This window comes from Oncorhynchus kisutch, unplaced genomic scaffold, assembly GCF_002021735.2.
Source record: "Oncorhynchus kisutch isolate 150728-3 unplaced genomic scaffold, Okis_V2 scaffold3931, whole genome shotgun sequence".
NCBI classification, from domain to species: domain Eukaryota; kingdom Metazoa; phylum Chordata; class Actinopteri; order Salmoniformes; family Salmonidae; genus Oncorhynchus; species Oncorhynchus kisutch.
In genome coordinates, this window is record NW_022265876.1 from 265721 (window position 1) to 290533 (window position 24813).

A 24813-nucleotide genomic window follows, 5' to 3' on the forward strand; every position below is an offset into this window, starting at 1 on the left:
CTAGCCCCCCGACACATAAACTACTGCAGCATAAATACTGGAGGCTGAGACAGGAGGGGTCAGGAGACACTGTGGCCCCATCTGATGACAGGGCCAAATAGGAAGGATATAACCCCACCCACTTTGCCAAAGCACAGCCCCCACACCACTAGAGGGATATCTTCAACCACCAACTTACCATCCTGAGACAAGGCCGAGTATAGCCCACAAAGATCTCCGCCACGGCACAACCCAAGGGGGGGGGGGGGGGGCAACCCAGACAGGAAGATCACATCGGTGACTCAACCCACTCCAAGTGATGCACCCCTCCTAGGGACGGTATGAAAGAGACCTAGTAAGCCAGTGACTCAGCCCCTGTAATAGGGTTAGAGGCAGAGAATCCCAGTGGAAAGAGGGGAACCGGCCAGGCAGAGACAGCAAGGGCTGTTCGTTGCTCCAGAGCCTTTCCGTTCACCTTCACACTCCTGGGCCAGACTACACTCAATCATAGGACCCACTGAAGAGATGAGTCTTCAGTAAAGACTTAAAGGTTGAGACCGAGTTTGCGTCTCTCACATGGGTAGGCAGACCATTCCATAAAAATGGAGCTCTGTAGGAGAAAGCCCTGCCTCCAGCTGTTTGCTTAGAAATTCTAGGGACTATTAGGAGGCCTGCGTCTTGTGACCGTAGCGTACGTGTAGGTATGTACGGCAGGACCAAATCAGAGAGATAGGTAGGAGCAAGCCCATGTAATGCTTTGTAGGTTAGCAGTAAAACCTTGAAATCAGCCCTTGCCTTGACAGGAAGCCAGTGTAGGGAGGCTAGCACTGGAGTAATATGATCAAATTTTTTGGTTCTAGTCAGGATTCTAGCAGCCGTATTTAGCACTAACTGAAGTTTATTTAGTGCTTTATCCTGGGTAGCCAGAAAGTAGAGCATTGCAGTAGTCTAACCTAGAAATGACAAAAGCATGGATTAATTTTTCTGCATCATTTTTGGACAGAAAGTTTCTGTTTCTGATATTTGTCCTTGAAACAGTCTTGATTAGTTCTTCAAAAGAGAGATCAGGGCCCAGAGTAACGCTGAGGTCCTTCACAGTTTTATTTGAGACGACTGTACAAACATTAAGATTAATTGTCAGATTCAACAGAAGATCTCTTTGTTTCTTGGGACCTAGAACAAGCATCTCTGTCTTGTCCGAGTTTAAAAGTAGAAAGTCCATTTGATGTCACAAAGCTGTCCAGTACTTTAAAAATATCCTCTCCTGTTGTCCTGTTTTTTTCCAGTGGTTTGCAGAAGAGGATGTCTTCTTTAATTGACCCCCCATAAACGTAACGGACATATACCAGGCCAGGCCCGCCACGTCCGTTGACTCATCCAGCTGTAACGGACATATACCAGGCCAGGCCCGCCACGTCCGTTGACTCATCCAGCTGTAACGGACATATACCAGGCCAGGCCCGCCACGTCCGTTGACTCATCCAGCTGTAACGGACATATACCAGGCCAGGCCCGCCACGTCCGTTGACTCATCCAGCTGTAACGGACATATACCAGGCCAGGCCCGCCATGTCCGTTGACTCATCCAGCTGTAACGGACATATACCAGGCCAGGCCCGCCACGTCCGTTGACTCATCCAGCTGTAACGGACATATACCAGGCCAGGCCCGCCACGTCCGTTGACTCATCCAGCTGTAACGGACATATACCAGGCCAGGCCCGCCACGTCCGTTGACTCATCCAGCTGTAACGGACATATACCAGGCCAGGCCCGCCACGTCCGTTGACTCATCCAGCTGTAACGGACATATACCAGGCCAGGCCCGCCACGTCCGTTGACTCATCCAGCTGTAACGGACATATACCAGGCCAGGCCCGCCACGTCCGTTGACTCATCCAGCTGTAACGGACATATACCAGGCCAGGCCCGCCACGTCCGTTGACTCATCCAGCTGTAACGGACATATACCAGGCCAGGCCCGCCACGTCCGTTGACTCATCCAGCTGTAACAGACATATACCAGGAGCTGTGCCAGGCCCACCACGCCTGTTGACTCATCCAGCTGTAACAGACATATACCAGGAGCTGTGCCAGGCCCACCACGCCCGTTGACTCATCCAGCTGTAACGGACATATACCAGGAGCTGTGCCAGGCCCACCACGCCTGTTGACTCATCCAGATGTAACAGACATATACCAGGAGCTGTGCCAGGCCCACCACGCCTGTTGACTCATCCAGCTGTAACGGACATATACCAGGAGCTGTGCCAGGCCCGTTGACTCATCCAGCTGTAACAGACATATACCAGGAGCTGTGCCAGGCCCGCCCCGTCCGTTGACTCATCCAGCTGTAACGGACATATACCAGGAGCTGTGCCAGGCCCATTGACTCATCCAGCTGTAACGCATAGAATTCACTGGCTTGTATGCGGAGCGGTAAATGTTTCTAAACATCTCCTGCCACGTCACTGATGCGTCGTGAAACAGTGTTGTTTTATGAAGGCATTGTCCCTGTAGTTTTTTTAGGCCTTTTCCTCCAGCATTGTCACAGCCATATCCGCGGCAGCAGGAATAATGAAGTCCCTCCACTATAGTATGTTTTTCTACAGTAATAGTTGTACATTTCTATTGGGAAATGCTTAGGCTAATGGTTGAGTTTCTGTATGATGGGACCTACTGGCTTATTATGGCAGAGTGAATAGACTGCTTATCCTTTAACATCACGCTGTGTGTGACTGCTGTCTTCCTATCGGCCCTATGCAGTGTAGTGTGGCTGTAACATCACGCTGTGTGTGACTGCTGTCTTTCCATCGGCCATATGCAGTGTAGTGGGGCTGTAACATCACGCTGTGTGTGACTGCTGTCTTCCTATCGGCCCTATGCAGTGTAGTGGGGCAGTTGAGAGGTGGACGGTATGAGTTGAAACTGTCGTACCTTGTGTCTGAAGGTTGAATCTGTGTGGCAGTTGAGAGGTGCTTTCTCCACCATTGGAACAATCCTTCGCTGCGATCTTTCATCAAGTGTTCTGTTGCGGCCACGTCCAGGGAGGTTGACTAGTGGCACGGGCCTCAAACATCTCGATAACATTACGTACGGTGGAAGCAGGAACATCAAGGTCTCGGGAGAATGAGTCCTTTTCTCTATTCAAACTGGTTGAATGAGTCCTTTTATTTATTCAAACTGGTTGAATGAGTCCTTTTATTTATTCAAACTGGTTGAATGAGTCCTTTTCTCTATTCAAACTGGTTGAATGAGTCCTTTTCTCTATTCAAACTGGCTGAATGAGTCCTTTTCTCTATTCAAACTGGTTGAATGAGTCCTTTTCTCTATTCAAACTGGCTGAATGAGTGGTTGTTATATTGCATGTACCTGCAACTCACCACAGGTGAGTTCAATTCCAAAGTAAAGGAGAATATTTTTTCACTACTTCTAGAAGGTGCCACTGATATTTTCTAGGCCATTTTAGGATGTCTTTGTGTAATAAGCTAACACTTCATAAATTATTCCGGTTTTGTTCAACTACAAACCGGAGACATACTTATGTGGACACTAAAATGTGTTTTCATTTGAACAGTTTTCTGGAAGAAATTGTGTATTATTTGAAAAAAGTGCAAGGGTGCCAATATTTTCCCGGCTACAACTGTATATACAAAAGTATGTGGACACCCCTTCAAATGAGCGTATTTTGTATATACAAAAGTATGTGGACAACCCTTCAAATGAGCGTATTTTGTATATACAAAAGTATGTGGACACCCCTTCAAATGAGCATATTTTGCTATTGCAGCCACACCCGTTGCTGACAGGTGTATAAAATCGAGCACACAGCCATGCAATCTCCATAGACAAACATGAGCGGCAGAATGGCCTTTTACTGAAGAGCTCAGTGAGTTTCAACGTGGCACCTGTCATACGATGTTCACCTTTCCAACAAGTCAGTTCGTCAAATTTCTTCCCCTGCTAGAGTTGCCCCCCAGTCAAACAGAAAGTGCTGTTTCTCGTGAAGTTGGAAAAAGTCTAGGAGCAACAACGGCTCAGCTACAAAGTGGTAGGACACACAAGCTCACAGGACGGGACTGCCGAGTGGTGAAGCGAGTTCCAAACTGCCTCTGGAAGCAACATCGTCAGCACAATAACTATTCGTCTGGAGCTTCATGAAATGGATTTTCATGACCCGAGCAGAGTGTCTTGGAAATTCTAATCAAGTTAGAGAGAATTTGTCATTTCTATTGCAATAATGGAGCTGGTCAACGACCAACCCTAAAGGCAAAGTTTATCACTACGACAAAAGATAAACTGTGAAACCCCAAGTCTAGTTTAATGTACATACTAAAACTATTATATCACAGCTGAAGAGGAGATCAGGCAACATATCAAGGAGCTGTGTCTCTGCTCCACTCCATCCACAGTGACTGATGGACAAGACTCTGTCCAGGACTCTATATTTAATGTTCCACTCCATCCACATCGACTGATGGACAAGACTCTGACCAGGACTCTATATTTAATGTTCCCCTCCATCCACAGCAACTGATGGACAAGACTCTATCCAGGACTCTATATTTAATGTTCCACTCCATCCACAGCAACTGATGGACAAGACTCTGTCCAGGACTCTATATTTAATGCTCCACTCCATCCACAGCGACTGATGGACAAGACTCTGTCCAGGACTCTATATTTAATGCTCCACTCCATCCACAGCGACTGATGGACAAGACTCTGTCCAGGACTCTATATTTAATGCTCCACTCCATCCACAGCGACTGATGGACAAGACTCTGTCCAGGATTCTATATTTAATGTTCCCCTACATCCACAGCAACTGATGGACAAGACTCTGTCCAGGACTCTATATTTAATGCTCCACTCCATCCACAGCGACTGATGGACAAGACTCTGTCTAGGTCTCTATATTTAATGTTCCACTTCATCCACAGCGACTGATGGACAAGACTCTGTCCAGGACTCTATATTTAATGTTCCCCTCCATCCACAGCAACTGATGGACAAGACTCTATCCAGGACTCTATATTTAATGTTCCACTCCATCCACAGCAACTGATGGACAAGACTCTGTCCAGGACTCTATATTTAATGCTCCACTCCATCCACAGCGACTGATGGACAAGACTCTGTCCAGGACTCTATATTTAATGCTCCACTCCATCCACAGCGACTGATGGACAAGACTCTGTCCAGGACTCTATATTTAATGCTCCACTCCATCCACAGCGACTGATGGACAAGACTCTGTCCAGGATTCTATATTTAATGTTCCCCTACATCCACAGCAACTGATGGACAAGACTCTGTCCAGGACTCTATATTTAATGCTCCACTCCATCCACAGCGACTGATGGACAAGACTCTGTCCAGGACTCTATATTTAATGCTCCACTCCATCCACAGCGACTGATGGACAAGACTCTGTCCAGGACTCTATATTTAATGCTCCACTCCATCCACAGCGACTGATGGACAAGACTCTGTCCAGGATTCTATATTTAATGTTCCCCTACATCCACAGCAACTGATGGACAAGACTCTGTCCAGGACTCTATATTTAATGCTCCACTCCATCCACAGCGACTGATGGACAAGACTCTGTCTAGGTCTCTATATTTAATGTTCCACTTCATCCACAGCGACTGATGGACAAGACTCTGTCCAGGACTCTATATTTAATGTTCCACTCCATCCACAGCGACTGATGGACAAGACTCTGTCCAGGACTCTATATTTAATGCTCCACTCCATCCACAGCGACTGATGGACAAAACTCTGTCTAGGTCTCTATATTTAATGTTCCACTTCATCCACAGCGACTGATGGACAAGACTCTGTCCAGGACTCTATATTTAATGCTCCACTCCATCCACAGCGACTGATGGACAAGACTCTGTCTAGGTCTCTATATTTAATGTTCCACTTCATCCACAGCGACTGATGGACAAGACTCTGTCCAGGACTCTATATTTAATGTTCCCCTCCATCCACAGCGACTGATGGACAAGACTCTGTCCAGGACTCTATATTTAATGTTCCACTTCATCCACAGCGACTGATGGACAAGACTCTGTCCAGGACTCTATATTTAATGTTTCCCTCCATCCACAGCGACTGATGGACAAGACTCTGTCTAGGTATCTATATTTAATGTTCCCCTCCATCCACAGCGACTGATGGACAAGACTCTGTCCAGGACTCTATATTTAATGTTCCCCTCCATCCACACAGCGACTGATGGACAAGACTCTGTCCAGGACTCTATATTTAATGTTCCACTTCATCCACAGCGACTGATGGACAAGACTCTGTCCAGGACTCTATATTTAATGTTCCCCTCCATCCACAGCGACTGATGGACAAGACTCTGTCTAGGTATCTATATTTAATGTTCCCCTCCATCCACAGCGACTGATGGACAAGACTCTGTCCAGGACTCTATATTTAATGCTCCACTCCATCCACAGAGAACGTATACTTAAAAACAGAGGTACTCTGTATTCAATTAAAGTATTGAAATTGGAAAACAAATATATATATATATTTTTTGATTAGGTTTTACTGAAGTTGTCATTCACAAAAACACATTCTCAGTCAAGAACATAAAGAACATAGCTTCTTCTTTATGTCATGCTTTTTCAGGCCCCCTGATTGGGTAAAACTCTTTCCACAATGGGAGCATTTGAAAGGCTTCTCTCCAGTGTGCATTCTCTTATGTCTTTTCAGTTTTGCTGATTGGGAAAAACTCTTTCCACAATGGGAGCATTGGTAGGGCATTTCTCCTGTGTGCATTCTCTCATGTCTTTTCAGGCTCACTAGATGGGTAAAACTCTTTCCACAATGTGAGCATTGGAAAGGCTTTTCTCCTGTGTGTGTCCTCTCATGCTCCTTCATGTTTGCAGACGACCTAAAACTCCTTCCACAATGGGAACATTGATAAGGCTTCTCTCCAGAGTGTACTCTCTCATGCCTTTTCAGGGACCTTAACTGGGTAAAACTCTTGCCACACAGAGAACATTGATAAGGCTTTTCTCCTGTGTGTATTCTCTCATGTCTTTTCAGGTTAACTAACACGGCAAAACTCTTTTCACATTGGGAACATTGGTAAGGCTTTTCTCCAGTGTGTATTCTCTCATGCCTTTTCAGGTTAGTTAACACAGTAAAACTCTTTCCACACTGGGAACAGTGGAAAGGCTTTTCTCCTGTGTGTGTCCTCTCATGCTCTTTTAGATTCCGTAACTTAGTAAAACTCTTTCCACACTGGGAGCAGTGGTGTCGTCTTGCTGCTTTGGGCGTCTCTGTGTCTGGTTCCCCTGAAGGACTCTTCCTGCTGTCAGAGTGAGTGTCTGGTCTTTCTCCTGCTAAAGACAAAAAATAGCATTTAATTAACTACTAATCAGAGACCAGAATGAAACCAGCACATGATAAAACTGTCCACCTATGAGGTTTAAACCAGAAATGATTCCTCATTTAAAGAAAAACTTGGTGGCTACTATAATAATAATAATAATAATGTAGAGCTGCAAATATAATCTGCTTTCATGGAATGTCATGATGTCATAATAAGAGCTATGTCATACTAGATAATGTCATGGTTACAGGCTGAACAGAGCTCTATAATAATAGATAATGTCATGTTTACAGGCTGAGCAGAGCTCTATAATAACAGATAATGTCATGTTTATAGGCTGAGCAGAGCTCTATAATAATAGATAATGTCATGTTTACAGGCTGAGCAGAGCTCTATAATAATATATAATGTTATGTTTACAGGCTGAGCAGAGCTCTATAATAATAGATAATGTTATGTTTACAGGCTGAGCAGAGCTCTATAATAATAGATAATGTCATGTCTCCAGGCTGAGCAGAGCTCTATAATAATAGATAATGTCATGTTTACAGGCTGAGCAGAGCTCTATAATAATATATAATGTCATGTTTACAGGCTGAGCAGAGCTCTATAATAATATATAATGTCATGTTTACAGGCTGAGCAGAGCTCTATAATAATAGATAATGTCATGTCTCCAGGCTGAGCAGAGCTCTATAATAATAGATAATGCCATGTTTATAGGCTGAGCAGAGCTCTATAATAATAGATAATGTCATGTTTACAGGCTGAACAGAGCTCTATAATAATAGATAATGTCATGTCTCCAGGCTGAGCAGAGCTCTATAATAATAGATAATGTCATGTCTCCAGGCTGAGCAGAGCTCTATAATAATAGATAATGTCATGTTTACAGGCTGAGCAGAGCTCTATAATAATATATAATGTCATGTTTACAGGCTGAGCAGAGCTCTATAATAATAGATAATGTCATGTTTACAGGCTGAGCAGAGCTCTATAATAATATATAATGTCATGTTTACAGGCTGAGCAGAGCTCTATGATAATATATAATGTCATGGTTACAGGCTGAGCAGAGCTCTATAATAATAGATAATGTCATGTTTACAGGCTGAGCAGAGCTCTATAATAATATATAATGTCATGTTTACAGGCTGAGCAGAGCTCTATAATAATAGATAATGTCATGTCTCCAGGCTGAGCAGAGCTCTATAATAATAGATAATGCCATGTTTATAGGCTGAGCAGAGCTCTATAATAATAGATGTCATGTTTACAGGCTGAACAGAGCTCTATAATAATAGATGTCATGTTTACAGGCTGAACAGAGCTCTATAATAATAGATAATGTCATGTCTCCAGGCTGAGCAGAGCTCTATAATAATAGATAATGTCATGTCTCCAGGCTGAGCAGAGCTCTATAATAATAGATAATGTCATGTTTACAGGCTGAGCAGAGCTCTATAATAATATATACAGTGCCTTGCGAAAGTATTTGGCCCCCTTGAACTTTGCGACCTTTTGCCACATTTCAGGCTTCAAACATAAAGATATAAAACTGTATTTTTTGTGAAGAATCAGCAACAAGTGGGACACAATCATGAAGTGGAACGACATTTATTGGATATTTCAAACTTTTTTAACAAATCAAAAACGGAAAAATTGGGCGTGCAAAATTATTCGGCCCCCTTAAGTTAATACTTTGTATCGCCACCTTTTGCTGCGATTACAGCTGTAAGTCGCTTGGGGTATGTCTCTATCAGTTTTGCACATCGAGAGACTGAATTTTTTTCCCATTCCTCCTTGCAAAACAGCTCGAGCTCAGTGAGGTTGGATGGAGAGCATTTGTGAACAGCAGTTTTCAGTTCTTTCCACAGATTCTCGATTGGATTCAGGTCTGGACTTTGACTTGGCCATTCTAACACCTGGATATGTTTATTTTTGAACCATTCCATTGTAGATTTTGCTTTATGTTTTGGATCATTGTCTTGTTGGAAGACAAATCTCCGTCCCAGTCTCAGGTCTTTTGCAGACTCCATCAGGTTTTCTTGCAGAATGGTCCTGTATTTGGCTCCATCCATCTTCCCAACAATTTTAACCATCTTCCCTGTCCCTGCTGAAGAAAAGCAGGCCCAAACCATGATGCTGCCACCACCATGTTCGACAGTGGGGATGGTGTGTTCAGGGTGATGAGCTGTGTTGCTTTTACGCCAAACATAACGTTTTGCATTGTTGCCAAAAAGTTCAATTTTGGTTTAATCTGACCAGAGCACCTTCTTCCACATGTTTGGTGTGTCTCCCAGGTGGCTTGTGGCAAACTTTAAACAACACTTTTTATGGATATCTTTAAGAAATGGCTTTCTTCTTGCCACTCTTCCATAAAGGCCAGATTTGTGCAATATACGACTGATTGTTGTCCTATGGACAGAGTCTCCCACCTCAGCTGTAGATCTCTGCAGTTCATCCAGAGTGATCATGGGCCTCTTGGCTGCATCTCTGATCAGTCTTCTCCTTGTATGAGCTGAAAGTTTAGAGGGACGGCCAGGTCTTGGTAGATTTGCAGTGGTCTGATACTCCTTCCATTTCAATATTATCGCTTGCACAGTGCTCCTTGGGATGTTTAAAGCTTGGGAAATCTTTTTGTATCCAAATCCGGCTTTAAACTTCTTCACAACAGTATCTCGGACCTGCCTGGTGTGTTCCTTGTTCTTCATGATGCTCTCTGCGCTTTTAACGGACCTCTGAGACTATCACAGTGCAGGGGCATTTATACGGAGACTTGATTACACACAGGTGGATTGTATTTATCATCATTAGTCATTTAGGTCAACATTGGATCATTCAGAGATCCTCACTGAACTTCTGGAGAGAGTTTGCTGCACTGAAAGTAAAGGGGCTGAATAATTTTGCACGCCCAATTTTTCAGTTTTGGATTTGTTAAAAAAGTTAGAAATATCCAATAAATGTCGTTCCACTTCATGATTGTGTCCCACTTGTTGTTGATTCTTCACAAAAAAATACAGATTTATATCTTTATGTTTGAAGCCTCAAATGTGGCAAAAGGTCGCAAAGTTCAAGGGGGCCGAATACTTTCGCAAGGCACTGTAATGTCATGTTTACAGGATGAGCAGAGCTCTATAATAATAGATAATGTCATGTTTATAGGCTGAGCAGAGCTCTATAATAATAGATAATGTCATGTTTATAGGCTGAGCAGAGCTCTATAATAATAGATAATGTCATGTTTACAGGCTGAACAGTGCTCTATAATAATAGATAATGCCATGTTTATAGGCTGAGCAGAGCTCTATGATAATAGATAATGTCATGTTTATAGGCTGAGCAGAACTCCATAATAACAGATAATGAGGACTACAGTATTTTGATCAATGTCATAGGATGCATTGACCCATTGTTAACGGCCCTCTGTTTGATGGTGTACACTATCTGACAGTGTAGCTTTAACCATTTCTACAGTACAGAACAACATATTCAAGTATATAACTTCAGTAAAACCACACAATAGTTTAACAACTGCATAGTTTGTACTTCTGTTTTTGAGATGGTACTCACTGGTGTTAATTATATCTCCAATCTCTTCCTCCTCCTCCTCCTCCCATGTGACAGTAATCTCCCCCTCCTCCTTCACTCCAAAGACGGCATCCTCCTCTTTCACTCTGAAAATATCTTCTTCTTTCACTGTGACAGTCAATTCCTCCTCTTTCACTCCCAAAGCGGCACCGTCTTGTTTCTCTTCCTCCACAGTAACATCCACCTCCTCTTCTTTCACTCCAACAGCTTCACCCTCTACTTCTTGTTTAACTGTAAAAGCCTCACCCTCTACTTCTTGTTTAACTGTGAGAGCCTCCTCTTCCTCCTCCTCTTTCACGGGGGCTTCTTTCTCCGTCCAGCAGACCCCCTCTTCTTTAGCAGGTGGGGTGTAGCTTGGTGAGCTCATGGTCGAGGATGTTAGCGAGGTAACGTTAGCTAGCTATCATTAATTAGCTTCTAGGCTACTGGTAATTTAACCACCCATCTAGATGGCTAACAAAAACATAAATATAGAAATTAAGGGTAACTAGATACGACATAAATGTGTTTTAAACTAACTGAAGTCTGCGTCTAAAGCGCTTTAATGTATATGTTTTATGTAGGCTACCGAGGTGATTGAATCAATAGCCATGTTGGTGAAGAAGCGTTCCGTCCACTAGATTATACGTCACATTAGCAACATCTCATTAAATGCGGATATCGCCATCTGCTAACTGGAGTTGGTAACGCAGTTGATTAAATGTTTTATTTTCATTTTATTAATGAAATAATAATTGATATAAAGACATACAAAGGAAACGGTGTTGAATGTTTACGAGTGATACTTTAAGGCTATTTTATTTTTACTCATAAAAATATCAGTCATCACATTTTCATACACCTTTAGCTTGATGACCACTGCACAAATTAATCATTGAAACAACTTAAATTCAAGAGTTCTCAAGGTATATATATATATATATATATATCAAATCCAATACATTTAGCAAAATCCAAATCGTATATCATATGAAATTAATTTGCAATTACAAATCAAATTCAAGAGGTTTGAACGTTAGAATCAACAAAATGCAAATTCTATTCAGCAGTTTTTTTCTTTGATTTTACATTTTGAAAATATCCAAATCATATTCTGAACAACATTGAAGGGTTTATACTCAAAGTATTGGCTAAAGGTTGCTTCCTAAATTCTAAGACACTTCACGGAACGCCAAATACAGGTTTAGTTCCATACACTTTTCTATCGATGAGATCAGAGGTTGTTGTTGCTCCAATTCCCTGTCCTAATTAGTGTAGTGACGTCAATCTTACCAACAACCCTCAATGCTATTCTCATAGAGATAGATAGAGGACTCTAGTGGCCAAAAGTCTGTTTTAGCATGGGCTATTCTCATAGTCTGCTATTCTCATAGAGATTGTCTGTTTTAGCATGGGCAGCGCCTTTGTCATTGACGACTTTTGAAGTAGTCAACTGGATGGGACTTCCTATTGGTTAAGGAAGGACCACATGATTCCATCCAGGTCATCAAGAGGGATCAGCCAATGAATTATACTTCCTTACTGCCAGTGTACCTGTTCAAACCCTCTAGGGGGGCAGTATGTACCCTTTCAGTTTGTTTACCAAGTCATAGAAGTAGTGGAAGACCAACTAATTCAAAATGAAGATGGCCTCAATGGCTCTGCCCATGCTCTCACAGACGCCATAATGAGACAGATACAATGATGCCCTGTCTATCTATACTGAACAAAAATATAAATGCAATATGCAACAATTTCAACTATTAAACGTAGTTACAGTTCAGATAAGGAACTCAGTTGAAATACATTTATTAGGGCCTGATCTATGGGCAGGGGCGCAGCCATGGGTGGCCCTCGGCCCTGAGAGGGCATAGGCCCACCCACAGGGAGCCAGGCCTAGCCAATCAGAATGAGTTTTTCCCCACAAAGGGCTTTATTACAGACAGAATACTCCTCAGTTTCATCAGCTGTCCAGGTGGCCGGTCTCAGACGATCCCGAATGTGGAGGTCCTGGGTTGGCATGGTTACACATGCGGTTGCTTGGCCAGTTGGACGTACTGACAAATTCTCTAAAACAACATTGGAGGTGGCTTATGGTAGAGAAATGAACATGACATTTTCTGTAAAACAGCTCTGGTGGACATTCCGGCAAGTCCGCATGCCAATTGCGCGCTCCCTCAAAACTTGAGACATCTGTGGCATTGTGTTGTGTGACAAAACTGCACATTTTAGAGTGGCCCTGTATTGTCCCCCAGCACAAGCTGCACCAGTTTAATCAGCTTCTTGATATGACACACCTGTCAGGTGAATTGGATTATCTTGGCAAAGGATCAATTGCTCACTAACAGGGATGTAAACAAATTTGTGCACAAAATGTGAGAGAAATAAACTTTTTGTGCCATATGGAACATTTCTGGGATCTTTTATTTCAGGTCATGAAACATGGGACCAACACTTTACATGTTGCGTTTATATTTGGGTTCAGTTCAATTCTTCAGCTATTATGAAGGTAAACCACAGGTGCCCATTAGGTGTCACCATAACCACAGAAGCATTTCCATTCACTTTTCCATTCGCATCTCTAAATAATTCGATATATTTCTTTCTCTCTAATCATAAATCAACCAAACAACATTTTCCAAACTTTTCAGCCTTGAAGTGTCCCCTTTTCAGCCTTGACGTGTCCCCTTTTCAGCCTTGAAGTGTCCCCTTTTCAGCCTTGACGTGTCCCCTTTTCAGCCTTGACGTGTCCCCTTTTCAGCCTTGACGTGTCCCCTTTTCAGCCTTGACGTGTCCCCTTTTCAGCCTTGAAGTGTCCCCTTTTCAGCCTTGAAGTGTCCCCTTTTCAGCCTTGACGTGTCCCCTTTTCAGCCTTGACGTGTCCCCTTTTCAGCCTTGACGTGTCCCCTTTTCAGCCTTGAAGTGTCCCCTTTTCAGCCTTGACGTGTCCCCTTTTCAGCCTTGACGTGTCCCCTTTTCAGCCTTGAAGTGTCCCCTTTTCAGCCTTGACGTGTCCCCTTTTCAGCCTTGACGTGTCCCCTTTTCAGCCTTGACGTGTCCCCTTTTCAGCCTTGAAGTGTCCCCTTTTCAGCCTTGAAGTGTCCCCTTTTCAGCCTTGACGTGTCCCCTTTTCAGCCTTGACGTGTCTGTCCCCTTTTCAGCCTTGACGTGTCTGTCCCCTTTTCAGCCTTGACGTGTCTGTCCCCTTTTCAGCCTTGACGTGTCCCCTTTTCAGCCTTGAAGTGTCCCCTTTTCAGCCTTGAAGTGTCCCCTTTTCAGCCTTGAAGTGTCCCCTTTTCAGCCTTGAAGTGTCCCCTTTTCAGCCTTGACGTGTCCCCTTTCAGCCTTGACGTGTCTGTCCCCTTTTCAGCCTTGACGTGTCTGTCCCCTTTTCAGCCTTGACGTGTCTGTCCCCTTTTCAGCCTTGACGTGTCTGTCCCCTTTTCAGCCTTGACGTGTCCCCTTTTCAGCCTTGAAGTGTCTCCACTAGAGTGGAAGAATTGATAGCTTTACTGAAGTAAGACTCTTCAGCAGAGCAATCGTGAAATCACGTGTTCTGTGTTAAGGTGAGAGATTATCCTTTACTGAAGTAAGACTCTTCGGCAGAGCGATCGTGAGATCACGTGTTCTGTGTTAAGGTGAGAGATTATTCTTGTATCGCAGTCAAAACAAAATACACTAATATTTTAAATGTTAATCTTAAACAACAAACGAGATGTTGCAGAGGTCCTGGATTACTCAAATCAAATGTTATTTGTCACATGCGCTGAATACAACAGGTGTAAACCTAACAGTGAAATGCCGAATACAACAGGTGTAGTAGACCTAACAGTGAAATGCCGAATACAACAGGTGTAGTAGACCTCACAGTGATATGCTGAATACAACAGGTGTAAACCTAACAGTGAAATGCTGAATACAACAGGTGTAGTAGACCTTACAGTGATATGCTGAATACAACAGGTGTAGTAGACCTTACAGTGAAATGCTGAATACAACAGGTGTAGTAGACCTCACAGTGAAATGCTGAATACAACAGGTGTAGTAGACCTCACAGTGATATGCTGAATACAACAGGTGTAGTAGACCTTACAGTGAAATGCTGAATACAACAGGTGTAGTAGACCTTACGGTGAAATGCTGAATACAACAGGTGTAGTAGACCTTACAGTGAAATGCTGAATACAACAGGTGTAGTAGACCTTACGGTGAAATGCTGAATACAACAGGTGTAAACCTCACAGTGAAATGCTGAATACAACAGGTGTAGTAGACCTCACAGTGAAATGCTGAATACAACAGGTGTAAACCTCACAGTGAAATGCCGAATACAACAGGTGTAGTAGACCTCACAGTGAAATGCTGAATACAACAGGTGTAAACCTCACAGTGAAATGCTGAATACAACAGGTGTAAACCTTACAGTGAAATGCCGAATACAACAGGTGTAGTAGACCTTACAGTGAAATGCTGAATACAACAGGTGTAGTAGACCTTACAGTGAAATGCTGAATACAACAGGTGTAGTAGACCTTACAGTGAAATGCTGAATACAACAGGTGTAGTAGACCTTACAATGAAATGCCAAATACAACAGGTGTAGTAGACCTTACAATGAAATGCCAAATACAACAGGTGTAGTAGACCTCACAGTGAAATGCTGAATACAACAGGTGTAGTAGACCTCACAGTGAAATGCTGCATACAACAGGTGTAGTAGACCTAACAGCGAAATGCTGAATACAACAGGTGTAGTAGACCTTACAGTGAAATGCCAAATACAACAGGTGTAGACCTTACAGTGAAATGCTGAATACAACAGGTGTAGTAGACCTTACAGTGAAATGCTGAATACAACAGGTGTAGTAGACCTTATAGTGAAATGCTGAATACAACAGGTGTAGTAGACCTTATAGTGAAATGCTGAATACAACAGGTGTAGTGAAACAGTGAAATGCTGCATACAACAGGTGTAGTAGACCTTATAGTGAAATGCTGAATACAACAGGTGTAGTAGACCTTATAGTGAAATGCTGAATACAACAGGTGTAGTGAAACAGTGAAATGCTTACTGACAAGCCCAAGGGACCAGACTGCTAATTAACCGATAATCTGATAAATCATGTTTTTACCAAAGGACGCACAGAGTGATGAGAGTATTTCAGATATCGAATGTAACAAATGAATGATTGTGTCGTTTTTATGCCTTTTATTATGCTCTGTGTAATGAATTTCAGATACTTCCCAGCAATGATAAATATGAGGTTATTACCATGTCAAATATGGTACCTATGGAACCCCCAGGAAATGACATGAACATTGAATGAGGTTTTATGACTGAACATAGAAGGTACAGACAGTTTATGGATGGCATTATTTATTAACAGAATCTTACTCAGAATTCTAAATTCTAAAAATTAAAAAAAATCCACCAATTGGTCTTTTGACCACTTAGATCAGCTCTGAAAAAAAATATCTGATGTTTATTTATTTTATTTTATTTTACATTTATTTAACCAGGCAAGTCAGTTAAGAACAAATTCTTATTTTCAATGACGGCCTGGGAACAGTGGGTTAACTGCCTGTTCAGGGGCAGAACGACAGATTTGTACCTTGTCAGCTCGGGGGTTTGAACTGACAACCTTCCGGTTACTAGTCCAACGCTCTAACCACTAGGCTACCCTGCCGCCCCCTTATGATGTGATCATAAGACCATATTAGTGGAAAATAGATCAGGGCCTTTGTAAAAATGCAATCAACCACACCTTCTTTCACACACGTGGACCGAAGTGGGAATGACTGACATGAAGCTCGACGAATCAGAGGTCAACTACACTGACAGTTACCGCCCGCTCTGGAAGAACTGTAAAATACTTATGACTGACATTATTCATTTGTCTTCCGGAACTGTCTACGTCCCAACGGGACAAGGTCTACGAGCGCTCTCTTTTAAAAAAAATATCAGTCAGCAAGCGGCAAACGTGATGAACAGCATCTAGCATGAACAAAGACAAAAAAAAAATCTCTGTCAAAAACATAAGTCGGAACACAGCCTCGCTATTCTCTCATGTGATTTCAGGTCCTCTGACCTGGAAAATGTCTTCCCACAATGAGAGCAGTGGTATGTCTTCTCCTGTGTCTTTGTGTGTTTTAATTCATGCTCTTTCAGGGTACCTAACTGGGTAAATCTCTTTTCACATTGGGAGCATTGGTAGGGCTTTTCTCCTGTGTGTATTCTCTCATGCGTTTTCAGGGCCCCTAACTGGTTAAAACTCTTTCCACACTGGGAGCATTGGTAGGGTTTCTCACCAGTGTGTGTTCTCTTATGTTCTTTCAGGTGCCCTAGCTGGGTAAATCTCTTTCCACAGTCTGAGCAGTGGTAAGGCTTCACTCCAGAGTGTATTCTCTCATGTATTTTCCGGTCCCATAACCGGGAAAAACTCTTTCCACACTGGGAGCAGTGGTGTGGTCTTGCTGGTTTGGGCGTCTCTGGGTCTGGTTCCCCCAAAGGACTCTTCCTGCCGTCAGACTGAGAGTCTGGTCTCTCTTCTGCCGAAGACAAACAGAGTATTTGGTTAAACAGAGACGTGAATAAAACTTGATCAAACTGTCTTCCGATGAAGTTTAATCCCAACTAGACTGGAGGTATACCATATACAGTGCCATGCAAAAGTATTCATCCCCTTTGGCATTTTTCCTATTTTGTTGCATTACAACCTCTAATTTAAATGGATTTTTATTTGGATTTCATGTAATGGACAAACACAAAATAGTCCATATTGGTGAAGTGAAATGAAAAAAATATACTTATTTTAAAGAATTATATATATATATATATATATATAACATAAAAACCTGAAAAGTGGGGCATGCATATGTATTCACCCTCTTTGCTATGAAGCCCCTAAATAAGATCTGGTGCAAGCAATTACCTTTAGAAGGCACATAATTAGTTAAATAAAGTCCACCTGTGTGCAATCTAAGTGTCACATGATCTCATTATATATATACACACACACACACACACACACACACACACACACACACACACGTTCTGAAAGGCCCCAGTCTACAACACCATTAAGCAAGCAGCACCATGAAGACCAAGGAGCTCTCCAAACAGGTCAGGGACAAAGTTGTGGAGAAGTACAGGTCAGGGTTGGGTTATAAAAAAAAAAAATCAGAAACTTTGAACATCCCACGGAGCACCATTACATCCATTATTAAAAAATGGAAAGATTATGGCACCACAACCAACCTGCCAAGAGAGGGCCGCCCACCAAAACTCACAGACCAGACAAGGAGGGCATTAATCAAAGAGGCAACAAAGAGGCCAAAGATATTCCTGAAGGAGGTGAAAAGCTCCACAGCGGAGATTGGAGTATCTGTCCATAGGACCACTTTAAGTCGTACACTCCACTGAGTTGGGCTTTATGGAAGAGTGGCCAGAAAAAAAGCCCTTGCTTCAAGAAAAAAATAAGCAAACACGTTTGGTGTTCGCCAAAAGGCATGTGGGAGACTCCCCAAACATATGGAAGACAATACTATGGTCAAATGACACTAAAATTGAGCTTTTTGGCCATCAAGGAAAACACTATGTCTGGCGCAAAACGAACACCTCATCACCTCGAAAATAGCTTCCCCACAGTGAAGCATGGTAGTGGCAGCAGCAGCATGCTGTGGGGATGTTTTTCCATCGGCAGGGACTGGGAAACTGCTCAGAATTGAATAAATGATGGATGGCGCTAAATACAGGGAATTCTTGAGGGGTAACCTGTTTCAGTCTTGCAGAGATTTGAGACTGGGACGGAGATTCACCTTCCAGCAGGACAATAACCCTAAGGATACTGTTAAAGAAACACTCGAGTGGTTTAAGGGGAAACATGAGCTGAACATAACAGTCAGTGGAAGAGAGGACAGTAACAGGAGACACTATGAGCTGAACATACCAGTCAGTGGAAGGGAGGACAGTAACAGGAGACACTATGAGCTGAACATAACAGTCAGTGGAAGGGAGGACAGTAACAGGAGACACTATGAGCTGAACATAACAGTCAGTGGAAGAGAGGACAGTAACAGGAGACACTATGAGCTGAACATAACAGTCAGTGGAAGGGAGGACAGTAACAGGAGACACTATGAGCTGAACATAACAGTCAGTGGAAGGGAGGACAGTAACAGGAGACACTATGAGCTGAACATAACAGTCAGTGGAAGGGAGGACAGTAACAGGAGACACTATGAGCTGAACATACCAGTCAGTGGAAGAGAGGACAGTAACAGGAGACACTATGAGCTGAACATACCAGTCAGTGGAAGAGAGGACAGTAACAGGAGACACTATGAGCTGAACATACCAGTCAGTGGAAGAGAGGACAGTAACAGGAGACACTATGAGCTGAACATAACAGTCAGTGGAAGGGAGGACAGTAACAGGAGACACTATGAGCTGAACATACCAGTCAGTGGAAGAGAGGACAGTAACAGGAGACACTATGAGCTGAACATACCAGTCAGTGGAAGAGAGGACAGTAACAGGAGACACTATGAGCTGAACATACCAGTCAGTGGAAGAGAGGACAGTAACAGGAGACACTATGAGCTGAACATAACAGTCAGTGGAAGGGAGGACAGTAACAGGAGACACTATGAGCTGAACATAACAGTCAGTGGAAGGGAGGACAGTAACAGGAGACACTATGAGCTGAACATAACAGAAAAATATATCCTAAATGCAAGAATTTCGCTACACCTGCAAAAAAACACAAAATTTGATCCATTGTTAACATTCCATTACACATAAGAGTCATTTGATCATGACTCAGTTCCATTCCATTACACATAAGAGTCATTGGACTCTTACTGTTAAAAGTGTACAGCAAGTGGAGGCTGCTGGTGTGAGGACTGCTCATAGTAATGGCTGGAATGGAGTCAAATGGAATGGCACCAAACACACAAAGACGTGGTTTCCATGTGGTTGATACCAACCAATCCATTGACTCCATTCCAGCCACTACTATGAGTCGTTCTCCCACCAAACACACATCAAAGACGTGGTTTCCATGTGGTTGATACCAACCAATCCATTGACTCCATTCCAGCCACTACTATGAGTCGTTCTCCCACCAAACACACATCAAAGACGTGGTTTCCATGTGGTTGATACCAACCAATCCATTGACTCCATTCCAGCCACTACTATGAGTCGTTCTCCCACCACCAGCCTCCACTTGCTGTACACTAATTTTGAATTTGTGAAGCTATTTTTTGGGGATGTGATAGGAAAGAAGAGAGATTCAGGTTTCCAGAATCGCACAGCAACTGGAACCCATTTTACAATTGGAATTTGAAATAAATACGGGAGTATTTGGCTGTTTTTGGCTTCCGAAGCCAATTCCCCCGTCAAACAGAACATGTTAGTGTAACGGATGTGAAACGGCGGTGTTCGCGCTAAATAGCGTTTCAATCGGTGACGTCACTTGCTCTGAGACCTTGAAGTAGTGGTTCCCCCTTGCTCTGCAAGGTGCCGCGGCTTTTGTGGAGAGATGGGTAACGATGCTTCATGGGTGACTGTTGTTGATGTGTGCAGAGGCGCCCGGGTATGGGCGAGGATACTGTTACATTAGGTCGTTGGTCTAAGGAGTAACATTAGACTCCTATAGTCCAATACCAGGCTGGGAGGGAAGCGTTTGATGTTAACCTTTAACCTTTTGTTGGTGCTCCCCCAGTCTGTATTGCTTCCTACAGCACTGAACAACATATTCAAGTGTAGAACAGTATTATTTAAAAAAAACATTTATTTAACTAGGCAAGTCAGTTAAGAACAAATTCTTATTTTCAATGACGTCCTAGGAACAGTGGGTTAACTGCCTTGTTCAGGAGCAGAACGACAGATTTGTACCTTGTCAGCTCGGGGATTCAAACTTGCAACCTTTCGGTTACTAGTCCAACGCTCTAACCACTAGGCCACCCTGCCGTCCCTACACTCTAACCACTAGGCTACCCTAGTGGTTAGAATGCCCCTTCATGCCCCTTTAAAACCAAACATTAGTTCACCAACTGCAGAGTTTGTGCCCCTGTTTTTAAGGCGATACTCACTGGTGTTAATCAGATCTCCAGTCTCCCCCTCCTCTTCATCATCATCATCCCCCTCATCTTTCACTCTCATAGCATCTTCCTCCTCTTTCACTCCAAATACATCCTCTTCTTCCTTCACTAAAACATGCTCTTCTTCCTTCACTAAAACATGCTCTTCTTCCTCTCCTGTCACTGTGACAGTCATGTACTTCTCCTCCTCTTTCACCCCGAAACCTTCTTCCTCTCCTTTCACTGTGACAGTAATCTCCTCCTTCACTCTAAAAACGGCGTCTTCTTCTTTCTCCACTTCTTTCCCTGTAACGTACATCGCCTCATTTACTCCAATACCTTCTTCTTCTTTCAATGTGATAGCCTTCTTCTCTTCTTTCATTCCGAACGCTTCTTTTTCCTCCTCTTCCTCTGCCACGACAACGTTCAGGCCACGAGCTTCTTCTTTAGCAGAGTGGGAGTAATTTAGTGAGTTCATGTCCTGAGATGTTAGCTCCTTCGCATGATCGACTAGCCTAGTGCTAGGCTATTTTAACCAGCTAGCTGACTAACAGCGTCAGTGTGAAATGGAATAACTTTATACGCAGACAGCGTGTTTAAAACACTGATGTCTATAACACACATAACGGTCCAAAGAGCTCCAATGTTTCGGTTTTATGTTGCTTGGGAGCTACCGATGTGGTCGAATCCGTAACCGTGTTGTTGTTATCCGGTCCCGTCCACTGGATTATACGTCACGACTGAATCTTCACATGAAAGACGCACGTCGCCATCTGCTGACTGGAGTGGGTAACGCAGTTTAGGAAAAGTATTCACGACATTGTTTAATCTGGCAAGTACTGTCACGAGTCATTTCAAAACAACTAGATGACATGTGTTCTCTTCTTACAGAGCTGTAAGTAGTAAGTTAAGAGAACAGACGTTGTCTAATTGAGAGAACACAGGTCATCTAGTAGAGAGAACACAGGTCATCTAGTAGAGAGAACACAGGTCATCTAGTAGAGAGAACACAGGTCATCTAGTAGAGAGAACACAGGTCATCTAGTAGAGAGAACACAGGTCATCTAGTAGAGAGAACACAGGTCATCTAGTAGAGAGAACACAGGTCATCTAGTAGAGAGAACACAGGTCATCTAGTAGAGAGAACACAGGTCATCTAGTAGAGAGAACACAGGTCATCTAGTAGAGAGAACACAGGTCATCTAGTAGAGAGAACACAGGTCATCTAGTAGAGAGAACACAGGTCATCTAGTAGAGAGAACACAGGTCATCTAGTAGAGAGAACACACGTCATCTAGTAGAGAGAACACACGTCATCTAGTAGAGAGAACACACGTCATCTAGTAGAGCGAACACACGTCATCTAGTAGAGAGAACACAGGTCATCTAGTAGAGAGAACACAGGTCATCTAGTAGAGAGAACACAGGTCATCTAGTAGAGAGAACACAGGTCATCTAGTAGAGAGAACACAGGTCATCTAGTAGAGAGAACACAGGTCATCTAGTAGAGAGAACACAGGTCATCTAGTAGAGAGAACACACGTCATCTAGTAGAGAGAACACACGTCATCTAGTAGAGAGAACACACGTCATCTAGTAGAGAGAACACATGTTATCTAGTTGTTTTATTTACACATAGCATACCACTATACTTTGCTCAATCAGACCTGACTGGTACAAATCACATTTTATTGGTCAGATGAGACGAACACAACAGTAGACTTTTCAGTGAAGAGCCCCCTCCCCCCCTAAAGGAAATAGTAACAATAAAATGACAATAATAAGGCCATATTAAAGGAGTACCAGAACTGAGTCAATGTTCAGGGGTACGAGGTAATAATAAGGCCATATTAAATGAGTACCAGAACTGAGTCAATGTGCAGGGGTACGAGGTAATAATAAGGCCATATTAAAAGGAGTACCAGAACTGAGTCAATGTTCAGGGGTACGAGGTAATAGAGGTAATATGTACACAGACAATAGCGGCGTATGTGAAGAGTGAAAGTGTGTGTGTCTTGAAGTGTCAGTGTGGTATGTGTGAGTGTGTGGGTAGAGTCTAGTGAGTGTGTGGGTAGAGTCGAGTGAGTGTGTGGGTAGAGTCGAGTGAGTGTGTGGGTAGAGTCGAGTGAGTGTGTGGGTAGAGTCGAGTGAGTGTGTGGGTAGAGTCGAGTGAGTGTGTGGGTAGAGTCGAGTGAGTGTGTGGGTAGAGTCGAGTGAGTGTGTGGGTAGAGTCGAGTGAGTGTGTGGGTAGAGTCTAGTCAGTGTGTGGGTAGAGTCTAGTCAGTGTGTGGGTAGAGTCTAGTCAGTGTGTAGCGGTATTTATTAGAGAGGGTAAAGAAAGATTTTGTTCGGGCGCCAGGCAGGTATTAACCATGCCGAAAGGAAAAGAGTAGAATAGAGAGAGTACCACTACCAGACACACACACACACATCAGCAGAAGAGACTGCCTAGAGTGTAGCCTGTTTACCAGATAGCCAGTGGAGAGAAAAGAGAATACACACCATATAAAACCCACATCACAACACAGGGGTAACCCAAAGAAGAATACCTCATACAATACTACTAATAAGCCAATTCCCCCGTCAAACAGAACATGTTAGTGTAACGGATGTGAAACGGCGGTGTTCGCGCTAAATAGCGTTTCAATCGGTGACGTCACTTGCTCTGAGACCTTGAAGTAGTGGTTCCCCCTTGCTCTGCAAGGTGCCGCGGCTTTTGTGGAGAGATGGGTAACGATGCTTCGTGGGTGACTGTTGTTGATGTGTGCAGAGGCGCCCGGGTATGGGCGAGGATACTGTTACATTAGGTCGTTGGTCTAAGGAGTAACATTAGACTCCTATAGTCCAATACCAGGCTGGGAGGGAAGCGTTTGATGTTAACCTTTAACCTTTTGTTGGTGCTCCCCCAGTCTGTATTGCTTCCTACAGCACTGAACAACATATTCAAGTGTAGAACAGTATTATTTAAAAAAAACATTTATTTAACTAGGCAAGTCAGTTAAGAACAAATTCTTATTTTCAATGACGTCCTAGGAACAGTGGGTTAACTGCCTTGTTCAGGAGCAGAACGACAGATTTGTACCTTGTCAGCTCGGGGATTCAAACTTGCAACCTTTCGGTTACTAGTCCAACGCTCTAACCACTAGGCCACCCTGCCGTCCCTACACTCTAACCACTAGGCTACCCTAGTGGTTAGAATGCCCCTTCATGCCCCTTTAAAACCAAACATTAGTTCACCAACTGCAGAGTTTGTGCCCCTGTTTTTAAGGCGATACTCACTGGTGTTAATCAGATCTCCAGTCTCCCCCTCCTCTTCATCATCATCATCCCCCTCATCTTTCACTCTCATAGCATCTTCCTCCTCTTTCACTCCAAATACATCCTCTTCTTCCTTCACTAAAACATGCTCTTCTTCCTTCCACAGGTCATCTAGTAGAGAGAACACACGTCATCTAGTAGAGAGAACACACGTCATCTAGTAGAGAGAACACACGTCATCTAGTAGAGAGAACACATGTTATCTAGTTGTTTTATTTACACATAGCATACCACTATACTTTGCTCAATCAGACCTGACTGGTACAAATCACATTTTATTGGTCAGATGAGACGAACACAACAGTAGACTTTTCAGTGAAGAGCCCCCTCCCCCCCTAAAGGAAATAGTAACAATAAAATGACAATAATAAGGCCATATTAAAGGAGTACCAGAACTGAGTCAATGTTCAGGGGTACGAGGTAATAATAAGGCCATATTAAATGAGTACCAGAACTGAGTCAATGTGCAGGGGTACGAGGTAATAATAAGGCCATATT

At 43.2% G+C, this 24813-nt stretch overlaps 2 protein-coding genes across 2 annotated transcripts; both read right to left on the reverse strand.

Moving 5' to 3' along the window:
- Positions 1 to 3789: 3789 nt before the first annotated feature.
- On the reverse strand, positions 3790 to 11554 carry LOC116372132 (zinc finger protein 189-like). The gene is made up of 2 exons (XM_031821236.1): positions 10915 to 11554; positions 3790 to 7351 (listed from the first exon to the last, which is right to left on the reverse strand). Exons 1-2 carry the CDS (start codon positions 11297 to 11299, stop codon positions 6585 to 6587), a joined length of 1152 nt encoding a protein of 383 aa, XP_031677096.1. The 5' UTR covers positions 11300 to 11554; the 3' UTR covers positions 3790 to 6584.
- Positions 11555 to 16510: 4956 nt separating this feature from the next.
- On the reverse strand, positions 16511 to 24426 carry LOC116372124 (zinc finger protein 436-like; the record flags this gene model as incomplete). The annotated part of the gene is made up of 2 exons (XM_031821230.1): positions 16511 to 17460; positions 24277 to 24426. Coding segments are annotated over 2 exons (671 nt in total), but the record flags the coding sequence as incomplete, so codon positions are not given.
- Positions 24427 to 24813: the final 387 nt, after the last annotated feature.